This window comes from Sinohyriopsis cumingii, chromosome 18 (genome assembly GCF_028554795.1).
Source record: "Sinohyriopsis cumingii isolate HCF-2022 chromosome 18, ASM2855479v2, whole genome shotgun sequence".
NCBI classification, from domain to species: Eukaryota; Metazoa; Mollusca; class Bivalvia; order Unionida; family Unionidae; genus Sinohyriopsis; species Sinohyriopsis cumingii.
The window spans coordinates 85,454,186-85,479,435 of NC_142978.1; the positions used below are offsets into that span (position 1 = coordinate 85,454,186).

The following is a 25,250-nucleotide window of genomic DNA, read 5'->3' on the forward strand; positions in this document are numbered from 1 at the left end:
ATTCCAACACTTCAGCATTCTAAGGTTTTGTCTGATATTCGTTCGCCCACATCATGTCAAAGTGGTAATTACGTTGATTAGCAATGATTTAATACAAAAACGCTTGTCGTAATATGTGATTTAATTTAAAGAGGTTATCTTGAAACAAAGTTGGGCTATCACTGTAACCACGGTCGTTTTGATCAGATTTTGTGTATGGCGGTCGGCATTAGAAATTACACACAAACATAACTGTAGACAGCAAAAACCGCACATTACACGCCTTAAACATTCAGATCTTACAATACTAATCCTACCGGGTTGTAAGGCAGTTATTCCGATCCTATCCAAATAGTTTTGTATCCATCGATTACATAACATTATCATGCTGGAGTTGGGATTTTAATTTCCGCTGACCCCATAAAATACAAAACTGTGCATCGTTCCCTTCTGTATAGATAGAAGGATTATGAATATGATTTTTCCGTTCTTTATATATTGCTATACTTGAAAGTATATATATTGCCATACTTGAAATTATATATATTGCTACACTTTGATGATGGGTTACATCTTATGTAGGTAAACGCAAAAATAGGTCATTGTGTCCTCTGTTGCACTATCACTTGACATTGATAAAATTTTGTGTTTATCTGTTCATAGTAGAATCATTATACCAGAGATTGTATAAATCTTTGTTGCACCATACCTGTAAAAAGATAAAATAAAGTTTCACCTTGACATACATTTCACATTTTATTGGATAAAGTTAGATTCGACCGTAGGTGACCGAGTGGTATGTGTCGCTCGCCTTAACAGATACTTTACAAATCGCACCTGTTCTCGGACGCTTGATCCTCGGTTAGACCAACCAAGGCATGCGAGAAAGATGTAATTAGCTTCCCTTGGGTCGTTAGTTCTTCCCCGGGTCTTCCCGGTTTCATCGTCCACTAAATATAATGGATCTCGTGTGTATATATATATTATAGGACGACAAAATGGCGATAATCCTTACAAAAACAAACCATTACTTCATGACTACATTGTTTATTGGCATGTAATGTATATGATATTCACCTATAATCATAAAAATTGTTATGGGGAATTCTGAGGTACTAATTTGAAAAAAGAGGTGTATGTGACCTATATTTCATGCTTCAATGACATTTTTAAGATCTCTTGTTGAAACATCGTTAATTTGGTACCGTTAGTATTATAATCCCGAGTCTTAATAACTTGATTCATATCTGTTTGTACCACGCAATTAAAACAAAGACTTTTTGTCACCAAAGTTTCATGCGTTACTGACATGTGTTTAGCTCATCAACAAAATGAACATTTCTTTTTCAAATACATTACCCGATCGTAATAACTTAGGAACTTAGGAGTGCAACCAGTACCTACCAATACTAGCCCTCCAAGACTAAATTTTTAGCACTTAAGGCTAAAGATTACCTGCCCGAAAGGTGACAACCAGACAGTGTAATCTCCCATTGTAAATAGGGAATATCGGCAAATCACGTAAGTACCTCAGTTACTACTTCCGCTCGTGCGAGGTAGCATTTATCATTAGAGACAACGCTAAACCGACATCAACATTTTCTTTAAATCGACTGTAAAGCAAGTAGAAGTTTCTTATTAAACTTCTCTCTTTGACAATTTTTTTATATCTGCAGAGTTACAGCTATTATCGTAAACTATACATTTTGTGACCCTTACGTATTTGCCTTCATGTCGGTAATACGTGTAATCAACAGTGTGAACTCTACTTTTGCATATTCTGCTCAATAAATTATTGACCGTTACGTGATTCGGATAATTTGTTGTTTTAAGGATCTCGATAAATACACGCGAATAGTCTTTGGGATTCATTATAGGATGGATAATCTAAACCGAAAAAGAAATGGATACATCATTTTGAGGGGCAAAGGTGTCATTAACATTTAAGCTGACACCACCTCGCTCAGTAAATTTCCGATAGACCAGAATGGCCAGACGGGATGCGGGAGGCTCACCAGCCTTTTCGTCCACAGCTTCCCATTCAGCCATACCTCAAGCAAGATCTAGAGCATGACAGTCTAAATCAGATACCGTCTCGCTTGATGCAGTTAGGGACAGGTTTTATTGATCACATATCCCATAACCCGTCTCAGCATAAAGAACTTGGCAATATTGTGGCCTTGTTCTGTTACAGTCGTATTCTGCGATCCAAATCAGATCGCACAAGTTCAAAACCTTTAATGTCGAATTAAATAATATGACGTCCTGACATAAGAACACCAGCACGTTTAGAGCCACAAGGCACCCAAGGAATGTGAAAATCTTCTGCAATAAACACTTTAACGATACAATAATGGTGTAGAATTCGTTGCTATATGCTCGCTGCTACATGTTTCAATGGCAATTGTCCAGCAAGCAGGAAACAGCTTATCATTACCCTTACTAATATCCATTGGACATGCGTGGGAGTCTGTCTCACGAATGGCGACCGCTCCGATGGCCTACGTGGTTAGAGCGTCCACCTCGAATGTGGAACGTCGCACAAAAAAAGAAATGGTACTATCAGCTACATCGCTTGGCGCTTAGCATTGACAGGTTAGTGTTGGGACCTGGTGTCAGGATAATGTGACTGAGAGGGACATGATACCCCATGTCTGCGGAACGATGTCTCAGTGCTAGACATCACTTTAATTTTCCGCACTGCAGACATCGTAGTGATTTGACTGAAAAATTGTTAAAGCTACGTTAAAAATCCAGATCACACACACAGCCTCACGAATGGCGCGATTTTTGCAGAGATCAGCACAGTGTATGCTGAAAAATACCCTGATACAGCGGGTAATGTAAAGCTCGCGGAAAGAGGTGCATCGTTCTTGACGTCCACCTTTTCAAAATACATAACAAATCCACACGGAGGTCATTGTCATTTTCTTCAAATCTCCTCTTTAATAGCCATGTTGAGGAGTACAAAAGCAGGCCACCAGAGTAACAAATCTACTTCAGCCACAGCATCCCAGACCCCGGAATGTTGTTCATGAAAGCAGATCGAAATAACGGAAAAGGCACCTTTAGAACAGATCAGGCGGAGAATAAGTTCTACAGATCCTTTACAAATGAAAGGCCAGTCAATAAATTTGGACAAAAAGTGAAGAGAAGAGAATCACTTAGCCCCAATATCTCTTCACGACATCCTCTTTCAAGAACGAAACGACACCATTTTTATGCCACCCGTATCAAATTGGCGTGAGGTGGAGAGACACCACCACTTCTTCGCTATCGATTGAAACAAATATCTGCCACGACGATCCTTGGACCAAGCAAGTCGTTTCTGAAGGCCTCCTTTGTCCCGGGTCCTTTCAAATACAGACGAATCAAGAAACCTGTTCAAGGTTGAAGTTTGCAGTGAAAAATAAACTCTCTTTTCCAGAATAGGGTGGTAGAGCTTTTACTCGCTGTTCTTGGTGCCAACTTGTAACGGCAGTCTTCTACTAGTCATATAGCTCGGCTTTCCGACAACTCGTGGCATACAGGCACGTCAGTTCAAAGCCGAAAAGCAATTGCCAGTTTTAAATGCTGTTCATGAGGGAGACATTGCACTCGGTATAACTCTGCAAGATCCTTATCTGCATGTACCAGTTTGCACATGTCCTCCAGGAACTTAATTTAGTTTGCCTGCCGTGATGCAGTATACTAGGCAAGGGAATAATGGAATTATCTTTTGGTCTCAAGCAGCAGTCCCTGAATCTTCGCAAGAATTAAGGACCTATTAGTGTTCTACTTCACGAGCATCTCCACGTCCGCGTCTTCCAACTACATATGCAACATACTTTAAAATACATCAAGTGAATTATATTTTAAACCAATACATGAAATTCCTTGCTACACTCCTCCTTAGCACTGGTCACCTATTTATGACACCGTTACAAATGATAATTTTGTCCAGTGGAGACCGAAAACTTTGCCCATTGGGAAAAGTAAGACCAATATTCAAACATACGATAGCCCATCTAGGCAAATGGTAGAACGTAACGTGGATTACAACGGGTGTTCCCTTGTATGTCCAACCTCCAAACATAACAGATTTGTACGAATGCAAGCATTTCGACGGGTGGACCATCTCATTCCCTCTATCGTTTCGGGAAGTCAGTGGGATGTGGCCCCTTCTGGACCGTCTGCTTTATATCAACATCCTTGAAATTAAGGCTATACTGGAATCATTTCATTGGTCGCAGGAGAAGATTGTGGAAAGGGCATAGTCGTTATATCAGACAACTCCATGCTGGTGAATTGTCTTAGAAGGCTGCTGCAACCGAATCCCCAGACCTTTGCACGCTTCTTTGTTTTATTTACTAAAATCAGTGACATATCCACGTGCAAGTCATTTTCCGGAAACGCCAGATCTATTGGCGGCCCCCATGTCTCAAAGAAATCAAAGTAATACAAACATAATGGTCGCTTTATTCTTCTGATTTAATCATTGTGATGGACAACTGTTGGATCTATTTCGGACAAGGTGCAATATAAAACCCATAGATCCGAAGACCTAAGCAATCGAAACTATTTTCACTTATCCTCGAACGTCTGTGATTCTATAGTTTCTGCAAATAATAGAATCGTAGTGCCTTCGTATCATGATTACGCCCCACGAGTGGGAAAAATGGATAGATGACTTGCTAAATCTAGCTGTGGAAATTACACGACAATGGAAATATTTCCTTATCTGCCGAACAACCGCATTGGCTGCAGTTTCATACAAACCTGCACATAGTGTGATCATATGAAACAATCCTTTAGTAACAAACGGTTTTCAGACCAAGTGGTGGAGCGCATTGCATGTGCTAGAATGCTAGCCACTTTCAAATCATATCAGGTGAAGCGGAGAATTCTCGAAGTAGTGCGAGCAACGATTCAATCCTCCGCTTAAGACATCAATACCCGAAATAGCTAACATTCTTCTATGACTCAAAGTGAAGATATTAGCACCCGTCACGATAAAAGGTTACCATTCCACAATCTCAGACACACTGGGTCAAGGAAGAGAGAATATATAACAAAACAAATACCTTCCTGACATTTGTACGACTTTGCTTCAAATCAAAGTATTGGCTATGTGCCGAAGGTAAAATCGTGGGTTCTAACATGTTTGAAAAATGAACCGCCTGAACTGCTCTTGAGAACATCCTTGGTTCCCCCCTCGCAGAAATCTATTTTCCCACTATTCCTATCTACATCCTGCATCATCAGCGAAATACGTGCTCTATCGGTCAATCCGATCTATATTCAGTTCCATCCGGATGGGTCAGTATCGTTCATGATGAATTCTGTTTTTCTTGCCAAGAACAGGTTTCTGGTCTGGGTTAGTCGTGTAGGAAGGCCTCGTTACAACCCGGAGCTTTTAACTCGCGTTAGTCTACAGGATCCGATGAGAGCTTTGAAGTGCTATGTAAAACTAACAACTGGTATGAAGATGGAGACCTACGTTATTTTTAGCTTTCAGAAAGAGAAAGGTCGACATCTGAGCTCTAGCTCTTTCGTCTTGGATAAGATGGGTGTTTCGTTCTGGAAAGATCCAATGAAGTTGTTACGTATATCAGTTCATCAAGGCAGGGTATCTCGACAAATAATGCATTCCAACGTAACTCTTCCCGGGCTGATATAGATGTTCCGCTCTATATTTTCCTACTTTGCAGAGCTTGCAATGAATTTCAGATATCTTTTCTGGCAAATTTAATTTTGCTTACGTTAATAACTGCTTATGTTTTTGTACTTTGGGCTATTTCATGTTAATTTATCGAGCGCATTGGAGCAGTTATTTCAGTCATCTATCTGCTATGCAGAGAATTCTTTCCCTAATACCATACATAAAGAAATTTCAATCGAAGTATATATAAGTAGCAACGATGCTTGCCTAAATTCACTTTATTGTGCTTGTTGAAAAAGCACATAATTTCACCTTAAGACTATCCGCTTTCACAATACGTGTATAACGGAACCATATAGATGTGGACTAGAAGTCAAATTCAACTATCATAGTTTCAACCTCAGAGATATTTCCTCCCAAAACGTTCATTTAGACCTGGTGGAACCAGCAGCAGCAGCACAATAGACTATATTTCTGGGTCGTTTGGCATCGTTTCGTTGACGCGGCAAAACGAGTTCTTCTTAATTTTCAGACAAAGCTTTTTCCTTTCTCCCTAAAGCCGAGTCGCGAGATATGGAGTCGGTACTCCAGCCGGGTATATCAAAGATTTGAAGGTGCCCACATACCTAAGATGACCGGTGATGGCCTTTCCTGGATACGGGGATTTGACTCCCTCAGTCTCTTACCTATTATCCTTTGTTATTATGGACCGGTAATGTATCTGAGGTACAAACACATTTTTGGAGTAAAATAGTCTCTTTGATAACACTTACTAGATCCTAATACGGACCCCTCCCCTCCGCGGTCTGGATGATGCATACTAGGTCCCACAAGTAACTGAGATAAAGACGGAATTTGGTACAAACACTACATCTAAGGAGAGATCTTTATACTACCTATGTTGGTAGACAATGTTTAGATCTCCCAACTAAAATGTTAACCGGTAGACTGGATTTGTGGTCGTATACCTAACGTATAATGAGAGAGTAAGTGCTATCAAAGAGCCTTCTAACATCCGACTTTCTGGCTATCCTGACCGACCGCAAACATCCTGTGAGCAATAAACTCCATTTTAGCACTTAATGGATCGACCTGTTTCACGAGAACAAATGGGAGATTCAAGTTATTTCGGATGAGCTTCAGATTTCATTTATCCACCCCACCCCCTTTCCTTTCCGCTCTCCTTTTCATGACAGGTCTTTCTATCTGATGTTGAGAAGGCAGTGTATTTACAGAAGAGATATATGGTCGCTGCTCAACAAATGTGCGATGGACAAAGGTTAGAGATGATACTGGGAGCTGTTTCTAGTACCCTCCGCTTTCAGTAATCTCTGATCAAAGACCAACGCAGATTTAAAAGGTATATAACCGCGCAGACGATCAAAATGCAGACAAGATCAGTCATACGTTGGGTAAAAAAGGACGATCAGGTGGTTAGTTTAGACTGACCGACGCATATTTTTACGTCCCCATTTGCACATCCTCGCGCAAGTTCTTTCGGTTTGGATGTCAGTGATCCATTAGAAATTACGATCTCTTCTGTTCGGTAACAATATCCGCCCATGAGCTTTCAGCAAGATTATTAGCTGTGTTGTCTCACTCTTCCGTCGACCACTCCGGGGCGACGGTGGCTTATCGCGATGTCAGTCTTCAAAAGCACATAACCAGTTTCTTTGGTCAAGGACAGAAACGGTCTTGATTACGTCCGAGTAAGAGCTTCTGATCAATTGGGATTAGTCAGACCTCTCTTCTCTCTCTCTCTCCTCTCTCTCTCTCTCTCTCTCTCTCTCTCTCTCTCTCTCTCTCTCTCCATTTTTTACCTGGGGATGGACTTTGTTACAAACAAACTTTGTTTACCCTCGGTCAATCGAGGGCGGTTCGGATTATTGCGCTAAAAGAGTAGATTTCCGAGTTTGTTTGGCCAGAGTTTATTTTTTTCAACTCCTGTGTCAGAATCAACGCAGCAATAGATTTGATTCTCCTCGGCCATCTTTACATGCGCACTTTGCAAATGGCTCTACTATCCCAATGCCCCCTTCTCTTTCCTGTCGACTACATCAAGAAATCGTAGACTCGAACGAAGTGTTTCTTAGCCAGTGGCGCAACAAGCAATGATTCACGGTAGGACTTCCTTTACAAATCAAGCAACGAAATTACAATCTGTATGGAGGCCAGCTCGTTTGACTTAGGAGTAATGTGTTGACTAGTTTCAAAAGGGTCAATAATGAATGGGAAAAGAAAAGTTGCCTCTCCACATCTACATTCTAGAAATCAAATCTATATTTAACGCGGTTTTTTTTCTGGAAAATCAATATATCTAAAGGTTGTCATCGTTTTGATGGACAAGTCTGCGGTGGTGGCCCATCTCCTTAAACGTTGGGGTGGGGTCGGGAGACGATGTCAACAGATAGTGTGCTCTGGGATGGGATTTTCTTCGCTGCTTCGCATAAATAAAAATAATGGCTTTGTTCAAGCTTATTTTGGGCAGGTCTATTGGTCTCGGCTGATTCATTGTCAAGAAGACCCAGATCCTTTATAAATTGATCCGTCCACCCATCTAACTTTCAGGAGATGTATGCACTTTGAGGCCTCTTGATTATATATATATATATATATATATATATATATATATATATATATATATATATATATATATATATATATATATATATATATATATATATATATATATATATATATATATATCTGTTTGCAACGAAATGAAATATCAAAATGATGATATTCATCTCACCAGTTCTACCTTAAACGTACGGAAAGTATTCGCCTTGGCTGTCAGAGACTGTTTCCTCTGAAGAAAGAGGTACAACGTGACATCGCTACTCATTCACTTGCATCCTGGCTTCGGTGGGTTATTAGCTCAGTGTACTTAAAAATCTCTCCAGAGCAGGTACGTCTCTTAAAAATATTGGTTCAGAAGGTAAGCACAATCTCAGATACCCTGTCTTTTGAATGCAACTGCTCAATTCTTTTAACAGTATAAAAGGCTGACATTCACATAATTTCTCCAATTGCTACAATTGATCTATTTTTTCAGATAAATCAATTAAATTGGCCGGGTTCATTGGCATAATCTCACACGACCACCTAAGTACGCAACGTCACCACAATTTTGTTCATAGTCGTTATTAATTTTATTAATTTATTTCGCTGGATTCACCCCGGATATATTCTGTTTAGAAAATTGTATTTCGTCCTAGTTAGTAGCATTACGCAAGAAGCGTGATGCCTGTGTTGATTAGCCGCAACCCTATTATTCTGCATCTTTCTTTAAGAAAATGGTTATACCTACCATACAAGTAGTGGTATCATTCAATCTTCCATTGGGCTACCAATGTAGATGTAGCCTTCCCGTATTCTCTTCTTCTCCATACGTAAATGTGATTGGGTAATGCAATTGTAAATTTCCTGTAAATAAATTTCTCTAGGAAAACTTACCGGATTACATTTCATCGTCACCCTCCTAATTCTCTTCGTCGATGCAAGCACCTCCGTCGCTCGTTCTTAAGCTGATAAATAGCCAATATATGGGCAGCACCCTCGTGGTAAGGGAAGCAATTATAATTGTGTGTATTAAGAGTTAATTCCCTTAGATACAATAGTTCAAGGCTATATAGTATATCAGCCGGAAAGGAGAAATGTTGGGTTTTTTTTAAGGAGTGCTGAATCGGGTGGTAGCCGTAGTTTAAATCCTTAAGAGCATGTGATAGGGCTTGTATTATCAGAGAAACGTAACTAACATGGAACAATTTATTTTCCTTTTGCCTTAACAGGTCGGGTGGAATAGAGTATGGTTTGTCTACGATGGCAGCTTCTCTCGTATCTTTTTGGTGATGACGTTCGAACGTACCGATCGAGACTATACACTTAAAGACGCTGCACATGACCACACAGATGGTAAGTCGCGGAGATTCCCTAAAAGGAAGAACAAGAGTTTCGGTTCCATAAATGTTCATAAGAATTCAATATTGCATTCGATTTTACATCTTTTATCAGATCTTTTGCTTTATTACATGTTTCAACCTGAATTGTTCATTCCCACGTGTTGCAACTCTATCCAGAAGAATAAGAGGAAATCTGGTTCTGTGATTTCTTCTAGTATATGTAGGAAAGACGATGTAGGAAATACGACGTAATTAACTAATGCCAATGTAAAAAGTGTTCAGTGATGTAGATGGATTATTAGAAGTTTCACTAAACGATTGTCAAGTAAACCAAATTTCTCTAAAAAAATAGGATTCAGAAGGTCAACTCCTGTGATTTTTGTCATATTCAAAATGAGAAAACAATCGTTTCTCATAACTGACAAATATTATTCGATTATGACTGAAATTGGGACAAAATTCCCTCTGCAGTAGTGTCCTCTGTAAATGGATGATAAATGTTTGTTGATTTTTGTTGCTTTTCTTTTAAAACCACGCAACAGGATTCCTATTATTTGGTATGCACCACGACGGAAGTAGGGACATGCAAGTCCATCAGACATATCTTGGTCGGTCAAGTTTTGTGTATTTTGTCATTTTAGCCACTGTGGTGGGCATTCGCGTCTCCTGAATATTGCAAATTTAGAACCAATTAGAATATTAATAATCAAATATCCTAAATATTTTTAGTCCTCGAAAGTAAACCATATCAATAATAATCTGTCCAAAACATTTAATGCGTATAATGTATGCACGCATGCCAGTTGACCTGCAGAGAAAAGCTTACTTCATGATAGAAGCAACAAATGCATTCATAATTTATATAAAATCTAATTAAAAAATCATTAGTAATAGTAGTATAGAATCAACACGTTCTCTATCGATGCTGCATTGAAAAGGTATTGTTTTGTACTTGTAATACATATTAACCATTTTAGACTGAGCATCGGTAGCTGATCAATTGGCAGAGTGTTCATCACGCAGGCCAAGCGTCACTTGTTTGATACCAACCTAAGCCATGCCGAATCAGTTTCCTCGGTTTGTCCCTGGGGAAATTTTCTTAGCTCTTGTTTCCTCGGTATTATACCGTTAAAAGAGCCATTAAAGCACACATAAAATGTTTAATGTTTGAAAGATGTTCTCCCAAAAAGTCTAACACAAATCAATATTGCCTACGGCTTTTTTCGACTTTAGGATATATTTCTCCAAAACGGCTTATTTTCAAAAAGCATTTGGATAATTTGTCTTTTTAATCATACAGATGCTCATGAGGGAGAGTAGACTGGTACAGGCCGAATAATGCGTCTGCGTTTCTGCCTTTTTAATTATTATTAGTCTTAATTTATACTGAGAAAAAAATAATCTTAAAATAACAAAAAATAATGTTTCGATTTGTTTCATGAGAAAATTTGAATCACCATAGAAGCATAGAAACTTTGTTTAAGGTATTGTTTCTAAACTTGAAAATCTAAAGCATAAGGAAAACAAAATATTCGGAGTCTTTGTTTCCTTAAGTTTCCTTCATATATAGTCTCACCCGAAGACTAGGTCTAACTTCCTTTGAGTGATTTACGTAGTAGTAGTTTTAGCAATACTACTACTACTACAAATAATAATGATAATAATAATAATAATAATAATAATAATAATAATAATAATAATAATAATAAATCCAATTAAATCTGAAACGATGCGTTAGACTCTGTATGATTAGTCACAAACACACGCGTAACGTTTTGATCACACAATTCCCACGTTGTTATTAAATATAATGTGGACGTGAAATAATCTCTTACCTATAAATAGTCTCCCATTTCAGCATCTGGCCCACTGGCACCGAGAGAGAGTGGTTTACTTGTGGGTAGACCCAGCTCAGACAAGTCTGGGACCTATTTCAGTGGAGGCTTGACAAATGTAAGTCTTTTCAAACATTGCATCACTTTACACGTAATACATAACAGAGATAGCATTTTTTACCTGGTCTAACGTTCAATAAACTCGAACGACATTGTTGATATGGTATATGTAAGACGTTCCACACAAGGTATGAGCGTTACGTGAGTGGCGTCAAACATTTATTTATATATACTTTTGAACTGCTCTTGCAAAATATTAGTACATTTTGATTGATATACAAATGAAACCTGAAATGTGTGTTCATCTGAGATCTTTATGTTAAGTCCACATTAGTGAGAAGCGAGAGATGGAAGCCATTTTTCTGACGGCGCATTAGCAGCTTCGTCAAAAGTTACGGCTTCTGTAATTTTTCTTAGCATATATTTCTTAAACTCATTGATAGATCCTCGTTGTACTTAGTACAAATTATTACGAAGCTCAGACAATTGATTCTGCGATACGGTCGCTCGTTTTTTGGACCACAGGGTAGACGTTATAGTCATAACAATTTTGATTTAAGCTTTTTTTTAAAATTCGTTATATATCCTTCAATTCTTTGTTGGTTTTCATACTTTGAAAGTATCAATATAAAGCTTTGGGTCAAGGTCACGCATTGTGCAGCAGTGCTTCAGTGGTGCAGCTAGACATGTAGGCCTAGGCCATCTTGTTTAAAAGATCTCAAAACTCCAATCCTTAGTTCGCAAGTCCGCGTAAATCATGACACTGTTAAATTTCACATTAATGACCATCCTTATGTGCTATTTCTTTGATCTGCCATACAATATAGCTCAAATAACGTCAAAGGAGGGATGTATTTCTACAAAACGGAAGATCGATAAGAGGGCCATCTACAATTAAAATCCGGATCCATGTTTGTCGGGTATATATATTAGGACAACCATGCTTACATCTGCCGTATTGAAAGAGAATTGCCAGCTTTTTCGTTGTTGTTAAAATGCCTCTTCTTGTCGCACATATGCCAATTACAATCATTTCATCAACTTTAAACAAAAGAAACGTATTAAGTAGATATTAATAAGTGAAGGTAATAAAAACGATAATTGGAATAGTTTTTTCTGTAACAACAGTCGATACGGAAAGTATGAAACGCTCGATCGGAACGACAGAAGGCGATGTAAGTGTTGAGTATTTCTTTATTAATCTCGATTCCATATGGAATTAATAATCAGACGCTTAATTCCTATCTTTACCAACAAAAATAAGATCAATAGCGTATGGAACCTTGCTTTGGCAATCGTTGCTTAGTGTCGACTTGATCCCTACAAATAGCTGAGACCACCTTCGCCAACCTGAATCGGAAACGTCGGAGTGTATTTGTGTGTAAGCTAAACAAGCCGTTTCAGGCTCGACTGATTCTTTAGGCAATGTGTGCTAAAGAAACCCCTCCTTAACAGTACCCCTCCTTAAAGTGTTTGCAGTCATCTTTGAAAGTTGGTTCTTAAGGATATCCTGAAATTAAGGCAAACATTTGGACGAAATTCATCGTGCCAATTAAGTAACCGCAGGCTATATAATACTTACAAAAAGCATTACTTCCTACGTCCGCCCAAATGGAGCATACTGTCATTTTATAAACTAATTTAATTTGTACTCGTGTTTGTGATTTTATGTCATGTTATTTGTTTAGGCAGAAGCATGATGAAAACTTCTTCGAGTGGACTGAGGGGGTGGGGGTAGGGTGGGGAAGGAGTATTCTTGTCAAATGCCTATTTATATCCACCATAGATGTGTTCGATGATTTTAACACCTTGTACTCTGAGATCTCCTGCTTAAAATACTTTTGATTTCAACCACTTTTGCATATTTTGCAATCTAGGAAATGCTTTTGCTAAATCGTTCGAGCGGTTCCAATTAGGATGTAAACGCAACACAAAAATATATATATATATATATATATATATATATATATATATATATATATATATATATATATATATATATATATATATATATATATCCTATTGGTCGATATATAGTATTACCACATATAAACAATAAGATTCCATACTAAACGTAGATTGATACAGACTATTTCTCTGGCCTTTACTAGTTTGGAGTCTGCTTGGACCCTAGACTAAAGTCTGACAAATTGAAGTAGCTGATTTGGTATAATAGAAGCCCTGAATTATTTTGACCAGTTAGGCCAATCTTAGATCCTGTTAAGCCTTCTTTATTTGAACCAATTTTCCTTGCATTTTAGTAAGTAATTTACTCTCCACCCTTGATTAACTCAATACTGCTTCGTCGATCCGAATCAGGGGATTGTGACGAGCCGTATCAGTAGGTTATAAAAAGGAAACGTGATTTTATTTAGTTTTTGTAATTTTTATTCATGGTTATAAATTGTACAGACTATCTTTAGTTAGATTTTGTCTAGGTGAGAGTCTTTTAAGAATGAATAATAGATTTTATCTATAAAATGGACGTTTGCATATATGTTGACATTTGTTAATAATAATCGTGATAATAAGATCTGATGGCGCCTTTGGATTAATTTGTCAGTGGCTGATGGGCTTTCGATTTATCAAAAAGAATTTAGTAACTTCCAATTAGCTGGGTTGAGTTACACGAATAGGTAAATTCAAGGCGAAACGAGTAGTAAGATCCCTCAAGCGGGGTATCTTATGAAATTTAGTCGCAATGGAAGGTGTATATAAGGAATTAACAGAGTAATCAGATTCATTCCGATTTTGAAGTCATTCTCATTTTTAGTGTTCCTTTTATAAGTGTGCAGAAGTATTTTATGTTCTTAGAATTATTCGAGAGGAAAGACATCTGTTTAGGCTCTTCACTAGAAACAGAATATGTTCGTTACCTGGACTGTAGTATTATTCTGGAACGGTTGTAAACTATTAAAGGAGTTATGGACGACGCCATTTTGACATCACGATTCTTGGCGGACCGGTACATTTCCGGTTTTGAAATTTAAACAGAACTTTTCATTTAGTGCTTCCTTAGAACTTGATCAGAGTTATTCTGGATTCGCATCATACTACTGTACGTTCCTCTCATATTTTCATTTATGACTTTGATAATTACAGTTTTTGTTAGGTTTTACAAAACGTGATGGTTTTGCTTCTTTCTGTTAATTAGTTTGTGTCCATAGAGTCGTAACAATAATGAAATATATCAGTTTTGTTTGAATATTGTCATGAACACGATGCTACTAGTGAATCTACGTAGTCTGAATATTAACGTTAGCATACTGCATTGTATATACGAAGTCTTAATATTAGCGTGAACATAATGCAATGGATCTACTTAGTCTGAATATTGATGTGAGCATCTGCAAGAAAATAAACATTGTACAAGTAGCAGTAGTGTCTCCTGCTGATTTGAAAATGGAACCTTTCCTCAGTATGACAGAATTTGAATCTTTATCCATGGAATCTGTGATCAATCCAGATTTACGTCATAATACATAGAATATCCGTTTAGAGGCTAGAGTAACTCGTTGGTACAAACTCGTTTCGATTTGTATATGTTTAGACCCAGAAATAATTTCTGGGCTTCATCGGGTTGTTGTCTTAATGTATACCCTTGAGCATAAATCCTGTAGTTGTCTTCGATGATAATAACGATTTTATTACGGCTTTATTAAAATGCTTTCCTTGATGTGTCCATCCTTTTCTGTACGTGAAATAATACATTTTAGACTCCATATTTTTAATAGAGTTCGAAAATTTGTCAAAGTAATGTTAACAGGTACGTACACTATTTTTCTGTCTTAACACAATCGTAAAAGAAGGACTAGCCATATATATCTCGAACCTTGGACCTAGGGATTTGGAGGCGATTGCGTGTCATCCAAATATTTTCCTAATCATGGTTTCATCAAGTTCCCTCTATGGCCTAATGACCTTAAGCAAGAATAATACTAAATCGAATATCCTGCATTGCTTCCTAAACCGTTATTTACACATTAGAAACACCAGTTATAATCTGATTTTTCGTTCATATTTCCTTGTTCTGTCCGATTAGTTCCAAGATACTCCGACAATCACTGATTTTCAGAAGTCGTCCAATTTTTGTAATTAAATTTGTATTTAAAAAGCATTAGTTCAGCAACAGCGGTTGGTATCATCCAAACTGTTTACCGCCGAGTTATACGCATCTCCATTTGGCGTTACTCCTGCCAAACTGTTGACGTGTTTACCATGGCGTAATAAGTATCTGTTTTGACGTGAACATCAAAGTTAGTTCTCAGAAATATACCCGTCACTATGACATGTGAAGACTATTGGGTTTGCAAACTTCTGACATTTGCTAAGGTGTAATGTTATCTATATAGATCAGAATCCGATATTATACACACTGAGGAATTTATTCCTTGCTATTTTGGAGGACTATATTTACCATAGATGGTCACCATACACCATCTAACAACTGCCAGAACAGTTTCCTCGAAACCTATTTTGCTCGGCTATTAAAAAATTCACCCAGTTTATGTATCTAGACTTCACGAATCTGCACATAAATCAAAATCATCAATCGATTCAAGTTGAGTATTTTTTCCCGTTTTGTAATTTTTTTATTTTATGAAACATTTTTTTCATGCATGTTTTTACTCTTTTGTACATTTTTTGTTTTTATTGATAACGTGCATCCGTACATTTGCTGTTATTATTAGTTCATCATTAATACCAACGTGACCCAAGGCATTAATTAAATAAATAGCATCTGTAAAAGTGCCGGCATTTGCTATAGCTGCTTCGATGACAATAGATATCCTAGCCATTGTCTATTTAAAACAAAAAAATCAATGATGCTGCGACCAGATTTAATTTTATCTTTTGTGAAAACATAAGAGGAATTTCTTTTTCCTCGCAAAACCGTAATACATAATCTACCTTCAGATAAAATTAGTTTCTACAACATAAACCTAATTATTTTTTTCTTAAGTTTTTATGGAGTCAACCCAATTAAATATCATTATGGCAGCCTGTTATCAGACACAATGGATTAATGGTATATACCCAATGATGGTTTATTTTAATTACTTAATGAATAAATGCGAATGGTATATATGCAACTATCATTTGTTTTAATTACGTAACAAATAATGCAAATGGTATGTACATCATGATGCATTTATTTTAATTAAATATCTGATAAATATAAAAGGATCGCTTATTTTGATTTCACTCGAAAACGACAGTAAGGATTGTATTGCTTTCATTAGAAATCGGCAAAATATGTTGGTGGATACTGAAATCCATAGATTTTTCATCTTAACTTGCCGAGGTTCCGATAACCCTATATACACCTTGGCGGATCGAACAGATATATTAGTGATTTGTCCTAGCGACATCTATTAGATTTCATGTGTTGCCTCCCTTAGTATGAAATGACAACTAACCAACAGCGCGGACATTGTACATCAGCCGAAAACGGTGGTGGCAATTGACCTAAAACGGATACTTAATAAGTTTAACATCGAAAGTAAGACTATGTACAAGAACGAGTCCATAACAGCTGTATTTGAGTAAAGGGTATTTGTGCAAACACGGACCGGCACTGGAAAATAGCTTATTTATCAGTCTATTCAAGTTACATGCTCCGCTTGTCTCGATCATGTAGGAACAGTGGTCTAATTTGAACAACTTATTTTTGATTGGATGCGGTGGCTTGCTGCTGCATTCACGGATCTGAAGCACATACATAGCTGCTCGATATTCCAACGTGTAGGGTTATCGGAACCTTGGCCAGCGAAGATGTACAGTTTCCGTAAATTCTGAGTTATCTAAATTGAAAAAGTATTATTTTTACGAGGAACATCCCTAGTATAATAATTTAGTGGACCGGCAACATTTACGTGTACCAGCTTTTCAATGTAATTTTTGCAATGTGTGCATCGTTACTGTCTTTGAGTGATTTATCCACGAAGACACTAAAACCATTGCTGGTGAAACGGCCAAACCATGCCGAAGTTGTACCGCAGAAATACCATATGCATTCTTCCGACTATAAGCTGTATCTAAATCAGAGCACTATACTTGTGTGCGTGAATGTGATTTTGATTTTTTGATTTTCGTTTCCTCCAGCTCCTGATATTAATAGCAGTTGTTTATAAATATTTTGTTGTTACAAACGGATAAAACTGGATCGGGCACAAGTTCTAATAGCTTAAATTAGCCCTTTCCCTACATCATAGAACCATTACAACATATTTAAAATGACAACATAATAACAATGCGAGAGAGAGAGAGAGAGAGAGGCACAATGACAGCAATCACGATTTGATTGTTACTGAAATCGTCCTGTAGAGGTTATGTTTGCATACATGATGTAGTCGCACGTTTAATCTCTTATAAATCCATGTCTCTTTTGATATTCTTAATTCTGATGATTGTATAATTTCCTTTTGCGAAGTTTAAACTACTTATTTCGTTAAAGAAATTATCTATTCCAGCAGTGGGCTTTTTTCCCCTAAGATTTGGCAAAATCGTAATCCCATTTTCTGGTTTCCAAATAGCTGATTATGTTGTACACATTTAGTCTGACCTCTAGTTTACTAGATCCAAAGCTGTAATATGCCGCAAAAGCGGAATTAGTAGCAAATACGTTTCAGCAGGCAATCTGCTAGTTCATACATGGAGATACTATGAGCTGTCGGTAGGATTTACATAATTTTATTCCATATTTAGCCCGATACATCTTCAAACCCCTGTACGAATTTCGTCCAAACATTTAATATTGTTTCAGCATATCACCGACTAAAAGATGTCCAAAATACCTAAAAGATGTCCAAAATACCTAAAGGATGTCTAAAATACCTAAAAGATGTCCAAAATACCTAAAAGATGTTCAAAATACCTAAAAGATGTCTAAAATGGGTTTAAGCCAAAACCTTTAAACTGGAAATTTCCTAGTCCAAAGTGTTCTGTCATCACTCATCTCTATGTATTCTGTACGAAGCCAGTTCATCAGAATCCTCTTATTTCTTAGATTCGATTAAATAAGTCACTACTTCCTTTAAGTGTTCAAACAGATCCGTGGCTACAACATCCTAAACAATTAACCAAATTAGAATAAATTGAGGGCAACAAGGAATGATATAACCTTATATATGGACGCGATATATAATCCTTCTACATGCTTTTAGAGCTACTATGTTGAACTTTAGATTTCTTTGAACCGGCTTGTTGAATTTCCTCAAACCGTTTTCAGAAAGTTTGAGCTGATGGGTACAAATTAAATGACCTTAAACAGGGGTTCACTTTTTCGAAAATGCAGGTAGAATCAAATCTGTGTGTACCAGTTATAAAGAGCCTACTTGGAGGGATTCCGCTCGATGAAGTTGGTCGAAAAGTATTACAGGGATCAAAACAGACTTTTGTTAACCAATGTCCTGGAAAGAATTTCTTAAAAAAATCGGTATAACAATGATAGGCATGTACTCATTCAATACGTTATATCTGTACAGTACGGATCAACGTCCCATTTCGGAGCTTGCTTTATGATGATTCAGCTTCAAGGATTTCATCGACACTTATTCTAGCGCTAGAAGTAGACTCCAAAACAACAAAGGGAAAAAGAAGAGGTCAAACTCAAAATACTTTAAGCAGGGCATCTGATCGTTCGTATGCAGAAATACCACGTATATACAATAGGTGTGATCGAATCACTTTATATTTAGCCTCCGTATTTCTTAGAAACGACAACACGAATCTCGTCTAAACTTGTTCTAATGTTTGAGCAGACCTATGTATAAAAACATGTACAAAGAACTTAAATCAAGTAGTCCAAGGAGTACAATTTTTTTAGTAAAAAGGGGGAGAGCCGCACTGTCAAGACGTATTTGGTTATGTTACCCTAGGAAATTGGGTCTAAGTGCCTTTGAGGAGGAGCAGTCGACCCACGACACGTGGATTCAGAGTTAGATGCTCCTCGAACCGAGCTACGGCAGCTCCCCTTCTATGTATCTGTATCATCGGTTTCCTCCCTACATGCTTTAAATTAATAAACCTATAAGAGCCTTCCTATATCTTCGATTCCGCTTCACCAAATTCATCGCTATTTATCTACTGGTCCTAGCAGGTTATAGGATGCAAAAGCTCAAACAGTGGTCAAAACAGTATGTTGTAAGAAGGGTATATTGTGGTCCATAAGTGAATGTAAGAGAAAAGCTGCTTTTTTCAACTATTGCCTGTTCTTGGAACCAGTTGGACTATTTTCGACAACATTTTTTTTATTGTTTGATCAGATTCTCAACTATAAATGTATAAAGTGGGATTTAAATCGAACTGATTCAAGTGTTACGTTTCGTGTAGTCCAAAGCTTATATAGCGTACGCGTAACGAATCTAACTTTTTAACGATTCCACTCAACGACAATGTTTTCGACTTGTTCTAGGGGTACCATTCGACCTCTTCGACGCATACCCAGAACACTGTGTACGTGATTATTTGTATATGCTTTAACGGTACGTTAGCACATTAAGCGCTTCGAAGTGCCGATAAAAGTTAATTCAACATGTCGTGATAAAGCAATTTTTCCAAAGCAATTCGAAACCAGTCGTCAAAATTTCGTTATTAAGATCACTTGACCCCGTATTTATTTTAATTAATGATAATTAATGTTTACAATGACTATCAAAAGACTGACCAAAACATCGTGCAGTTTAGTCATGAAATCGTTGATGACACTCTGCTTTCGTAATACGCTACTTGTGTCGACTTTGCCACCTTTTTATTCTCATGTTTTCTAAATCTTTATTCCTTCAGATTACCTTCAGTCACTGCCTACCTGAAAAAATAGAGCAGCAGCTACAATTTTTATTCATCGATTAATGTATAGTACATTGAGGAATCTCGCTGTCAGCATCCAACTTCGGTCTCGTCCGAGGATGAGAATACACGTACGGATGAATTTTCCTGTGATAGCCATCATCAAAATAAAATTGCTGCCATCAATGAATGTATTTGTTTCTTTGAAAAGGATTTAAAACGCCCCAATCCCATTCTGAGTACATAAATCGGGGCATTGCAGAAAGAATATTAGTACTCGAAAGTGCATTTATTCATTCACCCACCCTTTAATCTATCCGTTCTTCCGCTCCTAAATAATACGTACACGCGCAAGCACCTACATACATACAGAAAAACACTCATTTTTGTTGATTGTCTTTGCTGAACGAGAACACATAGAAAAAGTAACAGAATTATCGAGTCCCATGACGCTGGGATTCGAACTGTCTATATATTGGCAAATAGTATAACCAGTCAGTCAGTTAATTGTTTCTTAGTATAACCAGTCAGTCAGTTAATTGTTTCTTAGTTTAATGCCTAGTAGATGCTTTGTTAATGTTTTTAAATGCGCAACTATTTATCACTTAGTCGGTTAAATAGTAAGTGAACATGTATGCTTACAGGTCTAAGTTTGAATTTGTCAGTTTATTTGCCTGTTTAGTAGGTTAGTTAGTTAGCTTAACTCCAAGTCGGTCGGTTATTTTACTTCCTTTATAGCTAAATAGTCAATTAATAGGCCGTTTAGTTAGTTGTTAGTTTGTCAGTCAGAAAGTTAGTTTATGTTCGTTTCTTAATTTGCTTACATAACTCAGTAAGCGCCGACTAGCAAGTTTATTACGTACTTACTTAGCTATTAGTTAGTTACCTGGTTACTCGTAGTTGATCAGTCAGTTTGTCGGCTGATCGATCATCCCAATAGTCAATGTATTAGCTAGTTAGAAAATAACACATTAAAATGTAACTGTAATTATTTCTGAATTTGAGTGAATTGATGGATTAGGCTGTAATTTGCTTTTGGAAATTCAATAAGGTTCAACAATATTCACATGGTCACTACTATGTTGAAGTGTACTGCGCTGTCGTCTGCATATAAAGTCTATTTAAGATGTAGCGCAAAACTGCACGTACGCTAATCACGTTCAGCACGGTAGCGCATAATAGAGTTTCGCTGGAGCGTGTCCGGAATATGGACATCTATACAATTCGTTTTCATCTACGGATAAATACAGTTGTAACATACGAAAAGTAATAGAATAACATGGGGAAAATCCTTTCATATCCGAATAGCAATATGTGAATATACAGTATTTTGCCATAAGCAAGATTACACCTTAAGACTCGGATAGACTTCTTAATATACTAGCCGAGTGGTCTAAATCGCTCTTCGTTACGGATCACTGCCATCTCACCTGTCTGCGGCGGTTCGAGTCTAGGATTCTGCCAATATGGGTATGTGAGAAAGCTTGCCAGTAGCTTCCAGTGGGTCGGTGGTTTTCTCCAGTGTTTTCCCGGGTTCTTCCTCCACCATTAATACTGGCCGCCATGTATAGCCTATCGTGTGCTGAAAAATGGCGTTAAACCCAACAACAACAACAATATACTAGTTCTTCCCAATTCGTGCAGTAATGACTTAATTAAATCGTTAATGAAATCGTTGTGAACATAACCTATTTTTTTCAATCTTGACATTCAAGAAAAACGACGAAATATTTCATGCAGTTCACCGCCTAGTTGTCGTATACATTCTTGAAGATTTTCAATAGTTTCTTCCATAAAACACAACGAGAAGCATACAAAAAATGGATAAATCATGTCGTTTTTTCTTGCTGAGACTTTCGTATTTCAACAAAGTACCTGAATGTGGTATACACCATCGTCAGGAGATACAACTTAGCAAGTTGGTAATTTTCAATTACAACATATTTTAACTGCTCTGGTGGCCTAGTGGTTAGAGCGTCCTCCTCCGATGCAGGAGGTCGTGGGTTCCATCCCCGGCCGAGTTATACCAAAGGTTTGTAAAAATAGTACTAACAGCTGCCTCGTTTGGCACTCAGCATTAAGAGGTTAGTGTTAGGACTGGTCGACCTGATGTCAGGATAATGTGACTGGGTGGGACATCATGCTACATGTCTGCGGCTTGATGTCTAGCACATCATTATAAGCTGCCACACTGCAGACATCGTAGTGATATGACTGAAAAATTGTTAAAGCTACGTTAAAAATCCAAGTCACGCACATAAAATCTTGTTTAACAGTGCGACCATTTACACATTTATGAACAGGCGAATCGAAAACACCGATAACTAATATATCCAACATATGAACCATATGTATACCAAAGATAATTGGGGGGACTCGTGAAAATTAATCAGCAATATATACATGGATACGAGTATACTCAATCTGTGCCATTGAAAGAAACCAGTTTCTTTAGTAAAATGGGTTTCTTTTAATAATAATGTTTTAGTAGAATGTTTATTTAATAATACTTGCCAATCTCTTAAGCAAAATATTTCTTTGGCAATAAGTACTTTAGAAACAAAAGTACTAAAAGGACGTCTGCTTACTGAGGCGAAGTCAGATGAGTGATTCCCAACTGCATCGAGTGATGGGCTTCAATTCCCATCATTGGTCAAGTTTATATGGTGAGGATATGCGCGTTCTTATAGGAATGTAACTGCAGAGCGGGATGGTGAAAGTGTACCCGTATCATGGTAAAGTATTATTGAATAATTATATTTTACTCCCAAATTGGTTTCTACAAATACATTCCCATGATAACACGTCCGGAGAATATGTACGGTATAAGGAAATAGTGTCACTCCATTCCCGTAAATTCATATGAAGCATTTTAACACGTGCAGCAGCAGAGGGGCGAATCGGACATTTTGTCCAATCGTTATTTTGCTTAATTATTACTTTCTGCACTCAACGATCTAGTGTCGTCAGCGCCTGGTAAAAAAAAAACGACGACGTCGTTGGGGGATCGTCGCGTCGTCATTTGGTTTAATTAACACCTTCTGCGCGTCGATCCCCAGCGTCGTCAGCGTCCGGTAAGCACATCGACGACCGCGTCGATGTCATCGCCCCCTCTGCTGCTATGATCTTACAAACAGAGTGATCACTAACTCCTCCTCTTGCAGATCAATTAGGTTATTTGACTGATCGGTAAGTCTGAAATTAATTCTCGTTAAAAACCGATCATGGCATCGCATATAGACCGGATTAATTGGACTCTCAACGATTAAAAATCCCGGAGGGGCTGTTGGTGAAAACGAATAAAGGATATATCCCTGTTGAGCCTGATTTGATTGCTTGGTATCCACCTGATAACTCCCTTCGATAACATCACACACTAGATTAATCGCTATCACCGATGCGATATTTACGTTGTATGGAGCAATATGCCTACCACCATCTCCGTTATCGTGTCTGAGGATAGTTGATGGGGGGGTGTCCGCGGGTGGATTCTCAGGCCATCCTAGTATGGTTCTTATTGAACTGTTATAAATATCAACCATATACCCCGGTGTGCTTATTTCAATCGTCGACGATAACGTCGGTTCATGAACCGTAATAGCGATTTTTGATTCCTTTCCTGTGATCGATTTTATCCTGCGTTGAAATTCTTTATTGATTTGCTCTATTTGGTATGACCCAGTTGGTATTGTAACCTCCTCCCAGTTTGGGGTCCCATCGGGTTTATTTGTCCGTGCAAAAACCAGCGAGTTATTAGGTTGTTGTCCGTTAAATGCGTCCGCTCGGATATTAGGCCAACTGTGATATACTCGCAATTTTGCCAGCGCTATTTCCTTTACTGGAACCGGTGATGGGAAGTTCACACTGAATTCGGGTTTCGTTGATGTTATCGATATCATACTTGTTTGTACCGGAGTGGTGTTCTCCGCGATCCGCTGAAGTAATTGAGACCCTTCGGGGTTCAGCGACATTATTATTATTCGTTGTTTTTAGTGTCTAATTTTAACAACCAGGTGGTTTCGGCTTCCAGTTGAAAATCCTCGATTTTTGACATCGCGGAGCTATATAACTGGACCATCGTGGAGAATTCAACATCGGATACGAACAAATTATCAATCGATAACGAGATCAACCCGGATAATTTCGAGTATGCGTCGGATACTATTTGATGTTTTACTGTATACTCGTTGAGTTTTTTCTGAAAACACGATGATATCTTCCTAGTGATTGCGTTGGCAACTCCAGCAACTGTTGTCATTGCGGAGACAGCGATTGGAACAGCGATCGGGGTTATCGTGGTCACCGTGGATAAAATAACACCGGCGCCAGCTACTATACCCGACACCGAGTACACGACCGCGTCGATGGCGGTTATTTTACGACGGTATTTTTTTATTTTTACACGGTATTGTTCGGAAAGCGTTTTCAAGTTCGCGGAAAATTCTTTTGCGGTATCGAATCGATATTGATGTGACGTCGGTGATACCTCTGATTCAACTTCCTTGGTGGTCATTTTTATTTTAAAAGAGCTAGTGTTTTTAATTACTTAGATTCGCTGCAAATTCCACATACCATGTAATGTTTGCCCGGGTTAGATTTCTATCAACGGCATATTTTGTAAACTGTTCAGTTGCGTTCTTGTCTATAATTGTTGATATTGTATTGTTAAACCCGGATGAACTCGACGATAATATATTAAACTGCATCATTGAAACCAGTGTCAATCGATAAATGCCCTTAACAGTTGCGGTGATATTTACTGTATTCTGTGTAGGAGTCCAATCGAATGATCCATGCCGAATTGTGTATACTGTGTTGATGATGTTCTCATGAGGGATTTTTATTTTTTCGAATTGCTCTGCTACTCTCGGTAGTCCGTCTTTAATCGCTTCAACATCGGTTTTAATCGTTCCTATTTCCTGTATATGCGTGTCCACATCTTTTTTGTTCGCTGCAACATTAGTTTTGATTGTTTCTATTTCCCGTGTATTCTCGGTTATACTTTTTTTGTTCGCTGCAACATCAAGTTTGATTGTTTCTATT

General features: G+C 37.8%; 1 protein-coding gene across 1 annotated transcript in view; it reads left to right on the forward strand.

Annotated features, from left to right (window-relative positions):
- The window catches only part of LOC149777208 (uncharacterized), a 46,039-nt gene extending 25,646 nt beyond the window's left edge, over positions 1 to 20,393 (forward strand). The window contains exons 7-9 of the mRNA XM_089942822.1: positions 9,412 to 9,535; positions 11,381 to 11,475; positions 20,205 to 20,393. Coding sequence (XP_089798948.1) covers positions 9,412 to 9,535; positions 11,381 to 11,475; positions 20,205 to 20,270 — 285 coding nt within the window. The 3' untranslated portion in view covers positions 20,271 to 20,393. The remainder of the gene's footprint in view (positions 1 to 9,411; positions 9,536 to 11,380; positions 11,476 to 20,204) is intronic.
- The last annotated feature ends 4,857 nt before the right edge of the window (positions 20,394 to 25,250 follow it).